The sequence below is a fragment of the Phaethon lepturus genome, unplaced genomic scaffold (genome assembly GCF_000687285.1).
Source record: "Phaethon lepturus isolate BGI_N335 unplaced genomic scaffold, ASM68728v1 Scaffold57522, whole genome shotgun sequence".
Lineage (NCBI taxonomy): Eukaryota > Metazoa > Chordata > Aves > Phaethontiformes > Phaethontidae > Phaethon > Phaethon lepturus.
The window spans coordinates 6,264-11,818 of NW_010523790.1; the positions used below are offsets into that span (position 1 = coordinate 6,264).

Here is a 5,555-nt window from a genome sequence, read left to right on the forward strand (position 1 = left end):
ACCTCATAGCCTTAAACACCCACAGCAAGCGCTCCAGCCTTGCAGTTTCTCTGTGCAGTGGTCAGGCTTAACAGATATTTACCCAAGAAAGGTATGAGTTTAACTAGCAGAGGTATAACCCCAGGGTAAATACCATAATCCTAGATAGTATGAGAGGGCTCTTATCATTTTCCTTTCAATTGTATAGGAAGGGCTTAATCTCTTAATTGAAAAATGCTGCTCTTTTTGCAGAAAGTATAGAGACACTTTTGGCTCCCAGTGCGTCACAGTTTGCCAGCTGTGCCATTTTTATTACAGGCTTTGCACTATTTACAAGGCTTTAAGGCCTCTCTTGACCTCTCTTCAGATAAAATAATTTATTTGAAAGGAATCGTCCTCCATTCATACCAGGACAGAAACCAGTGGTAGCCTTTCCCCGCAGCCTGCACCCTTGCAAGTAAAGCTGTTCACAGCAAAGACAGTCACTGCTAGACTTAAAATGGAAGTGGTCTGCCTCCCAGAAGCATTGTAGGCAGCCTCTTGGTCTAGAAGATGTAGTCTAGGAGAAGATACAGGGAAGATGGAAGTGAAGGAAATGGACTGGTTTAGGAGAAGGAGGGGAAAAAGCTATATTGGGGAAGGTAGTGATGATTGGAGGACACAGAAGAAGAGGGGCTGGTGGAAAGTAAAAGCTGGGTGGGTGATGGGGCAAGTACAGAAATTTTTGTGCATAAAAATCTGCTAACACAAACAAGCTTCCTTCCCTTTTTTAATGCACAGTGTTTACAGTTTCACTGTGCTTGTTCCCAGCAGAGAGGTTGTGTTCATGGGGGTGTTGAGAATTGAGGAGCAACTGGGGAACAGATGCGAGGAGGTCTAGACAGGAAGCCGAGGGATGGGATGAGAAACACTGGGAGAGGAGCCAGCACATGGATGAAGGAAGGGGAGCAAAGACAGTCAGCTCCCTTACCAACAGCGCTGGACAGGCAATTGGAGTGCCAATTCAACCAGACAGTCTGCCATGCTTAGGGTGAGGCTACAGTTGTTGCCTTCCCAAAGAAGGGGCAAAAATCTACCTTACGGCCTCTCCAGGTGGCGAGGTGTAAGCTAGTCTGGCAGGATGGTCTGTTTGCAACTTAATTTGGGAATGTTGAACCTTAACAACTGGCAGTACTGGTGACCTAAAGGAGAAAGATGGAGAAATACGATCCGTCAAGGTGTGTGCACTTAACAATGCACCTGCCGGACAAAAATTTTACACATCAGTAACCAAAGTAAAGCTGTTACAAAACAAACCAGGCATCCTTTTTGCTGGCAATTTGTCTTCCCTTCAGTAAATACCCACATACCACCAGAATATACTGTACAGCCTCCAGGGACAGTAAACCACTGAAAATTGTAATATATTTGGTCTCTACCAGTGTCCCATCCTTAGTTTAATCACAAGCTACAAATTTTCTAGTGCTACCTTAGTATTTGTTGCCTTGAGGGACCGAAAATTTCTGTTGCCCCAAACTGACTCCAAACACAAGACTGGAGGGACAGGACATGTTCAAGCATCTCTGTTCCTGGCATTTTAGGCAACAGAAGTGTGGAACAAAATGACACATTGGATGGTTTTCCAACAGGACTGAAATCTGCTGTATTCCCTTTTACTGTGAGCTGTCCTGGTCAGCATGTGTGTGTCCTTAAACTCAATCCCCAAAATAAAGGAGTCCATCTGTGAAGCCTCGTACAGTTGCTTATCATTCTGTCTCTGTATTTTCTCTAAGTAGATATTTTTAGCCTGAATTTATAAAGTTTATTTAAAATACTGAAGAGCAATTTTCATTAAAAACAGTGAAGGTCAAAACCCATTTCCTAGTTAATACTTGCTCAGCCATTCCCCTTTCTGTGTGGAGACAGGAACAATGAATGCATAAAGGTATTACCTGAGAGGAAAATCTTTCCTAGACTTGTAACTTCCATTAAATACTCTTTTAATCTTCAGTGTATCTTATTTCTTTGGAATGAGCTGAAAAAACTTTGTATACTATTTGAGATTACTTTTTCCCCTCCCTTTCATAGCTTGTCTTTTCTTTATTCCCAACAATTGCAGAATAATAAAAATTATTACCAGAAGTAAGCAGAGGAGTTTTTACAGAGCAGTTCTTTTAATCTCATCTTTAATTCCAGAGCATACAAGTCTGCCATCCACATTTAATGGAAGCTGGCCCAAAGCCTTCCCTTTTAAATGCGTATCTCCCTGACTTCAACGTGAACCCTGCGCCTTTGTAAGCTAGTTTTAATTCTTACTGCAGAATGAATAGTAAAACACACTCATAATCAGAACGTAGGAATTGAGAGTGCCCAACAGATACAGCTTCAATAACTGCAAGCAGCAGTTGCTAGAGCTAAAGATTGTTCTCCTCTGCTCCAGGGCAGCAGCAGCTGGTGATGGCACCAATGCCTTATTTCTGTTTGAACTTTATTCTATGTAATAATTACATGTGGTATCAAATTTGAAATGATGATCACTGCATCATTTTTTAGTTCCACTGCAGCTGTAATCCAGACTTCTCTATTGTTACAGGTCATCTTCTCAAAATCAGTGAAAGCTGAAGATGGATATTAAGCGTGTGAAGGACTATATCTACTGGCTCTACTACCAGTACCTACTGATCACCTGCAGCTACGTGCTGGAGCCCTGGGAGCGGTCCATGTTCCACACCATCACGGTGACTGTTTTCGCTATGGTGGTGTACACAGCTTACGTTTTCGTCCCCATCCACATCCGCCTTGCTTTTGAGTTCTTCTCCCAGATATTTGGAGGCCAGCCCGAAAACACGGTTTCCATCGTGAACTGAACTTGCCTGAGTAGTGATCAGCAGCTCTTGCAACTTGTGAAATGCAATGTCTTCTTCAATTTTGTGTATTTATTCTGAAGCAGTTTTGCAGTTATGAAAATGAAATTATGAAATTATGAAAATACCAATTTCTCTTACAAAACATGGCTTCCTTAATTACCATAGCTGAAAACCCGAAAAATGCACTGACTACTGGCTGCACAGTCCCTGTTAAATGAAACACAGGCCAGCTTTTGCTGTGTGATAATGACACACATCACCTGGAATGCCACATTTACTTAATATTCAACTGGCTCCCACTTTCGGCACCCTAATTTAATCACACTGACATGTATGAAACAGAAGAGACTGTTTATGATGGCTGTGAGGAGGGCTACTACACTCACTCCACACAAAGAGTGTGTTCTGCCAACGGAGTGCAGTGGCAAAACATACCATGCCTTCTTTGACCCAGGTTAGAGAATATAAGGAGATGAGTATAATACAGCATGATTTGAGGACTAATATCTGGGTGGTTATTGACTTCTGGTTTTTAATGGATGGGAGAGGAAATTAGAAGAGAAAGTAATAGGAGTATGAACATGAATCCAACTTTTTGCATCTAAGTTGCTGCATCTGAGTTTAGATGGTCTAAGATAGTAAAAAAAGCATACTATAGGTAATCTTGCAGTTTACTGAAAATGACAGAAAGAAAGAGAACTGGCTCTGTTTCAGGTACTCCTGCCTTCTTTGATGAAAACCAAGACATCTTTTCTTTCTGCTCCCATTCACCAAGGCAAGCAAACTGCATGTCTGCACCAGAGGAAGATGATCCAGAAAATAGAGTGGAAGTAATATTTTAGTAACTGCAGGGAAGTCTGAGTGCTTAAAGAGATCTCCTTTATATAGAATAAATGAGACTTACTATAGTTGCCTGTCGGGAGTTTCTTGAACAATGGAAGGTTTGTTTGGTTTTCAATCTACACCTAAATCAAATGTCAATGCCAAATCATAAGTTATAGCTATACAGTGCATATATCTAACAGCTGATGCTACTGTTATTAGAAGTAAGAGGTGCAAAATGTAAATAGCTATCAAATTATGTTTGCACAGTTATAGGATTAAAAAAACCCTCTTAACGTCTTTATCAAGCTGCAGTGGGGTCCTGCATGCTTAAAAGAAGAGTCTGTTTGGAAACTAAGACATGTTTTGAAGGTTGAACAGATCTGAACATGTGTATGCAGTTTTTTCAGAAAAAAAATAAAATCTTATTCTTCAGAAGTAACATTTCAGTGCATAACTCGGCTCTTCCTCTATTTTCTCTTTGTTCATAAATACCCTGGATGTGTGCGGGCCAGGCTGACACCATGGCAGACCATTGTTGTGAATATTTTGGGGCAAGGTTTCAGAGCCCTTTAAATGGATCCATGTGCAGACTGCCATGTTCCGTTCATTAATGCTCCAGGCCAAGACCTCTCATCTCTCTGGTGGTGGGGAAAAAAACAAAAATAAAACCAAAAATCCAGAAACTTCATTGAAGACCCTGCCCTGCAGACCTGTTCACAACATCCTGAAGGCAACTCTTGGAGATGCACAGGCCACGTTCACCATATCATACTTGTTAGTTGTGTTCAGGTTCTGGCTCACGCCTGAGCCACTTGTTGATATTGCCAATACAAGCAGATCATGGAAGTGCCTGAATTCTCTGGTGAACAGCCGCTGATGTGCTTCAAATGAAGGCAACAAATAGCTGTGTGTGCTGGTGGCACAACAGTTGAGTGGTTTAGGCTAAAACAGAAGCCAAAGGCTTAGCTGTCGTATCAGTTTAATCACAGTTGTTAACCCACAACTATGAGGTACCAAGCTTACAATCACACTTACAGTAATAAACAGAGCATTGGAGGAGATGAAAAATGACAAGTACTTGTGAAAATTTCTATGAAAGCCATCTATAAAATAGAATAAAAGTAACAACCCAAAATGTTGGAGGTGAAAAAAGGAAAATATTTACCTAGCAAGTTGGTGCTTGAACCAAAAATACTTCCCAATATCCTATCCTCAAAAGATTCTACATTTTAGCTGGATAATGTGATGATGTAAATGTCATGGCATCTCCTCATCAATCCTGTTTCCAATAGCATCTTATTTTTTAATTTCTCAAAAAGGTTGTTTGTTCCCAATAGCATCAAACACAACTGACCTGCCTTTAGGAGTATGAGGAAAATCACTTTCTTGTAGGTATGCAAAGGCTGGGTCTCATATCTCAAGAAGCACACACCCCGATGTAATGTTGCTATTCAAACATTTAAGTTAAAGCAAATAGAACAAGCAAATGGCTTTCTTCAGGAAGAGGGAATTTCCACTGACCTCTCACGGTGGGATTTGTGTAAAGCACTTCCTTATTATTCCTGTTACCTTTGTTTAGCTTTGCAGGAGGTGCTAGGAAGTTGGAGGAAAACAGCAGCAGTTTCTCTTTGGGAGGGTCCATGCAGCCTTACTTAAGTGAAACCACTTTTTTTTGTGTGCATTCTTCAGCTTCTTTACTAAATTTTAAAGTTTTTGGGCAGGAGGTATTCACCAGGAGAGAAAGAGATGGCTGAAAATAACCCCTCTCCACTAAAAAGCCTTTTGAGATTTTTCCAAAACTTTTCACTTCTCCTTTCTACTAGAAAAGCTGAAATAATTTTAGCTACTTAATATTCAACATTAGTGGGTTCCAGCAGGAGATTCCAAAGTATTTTTGGCACACAG

General features: G+C 40.8%; 1 protein-coding gene across 1 annotated transcript; it reads left to right on the forward strand.

Annotated features, from left to right (window-relative positions):
- The first annotated feature begins 2,582 nt into the window (after nucleotides 1-2,582).
- On the forward strand, nucleotides 2,583-2,825 carry LOC104616249 (serine palmitoyltransferase small subunit B-like). The gene has a single exon (XM_010282206.1). The coding sequence runs from the start codon at nucleotides 2,583-2,585 to the stop codon at nucleotides 2,823-2,825; it is 243 nt and encodes an 80-aa protein (XP_010280508.1).
- The last annotated feature ends 2,730 nt before the right edge of the window (nucleotides 2,826-5,555 follow it).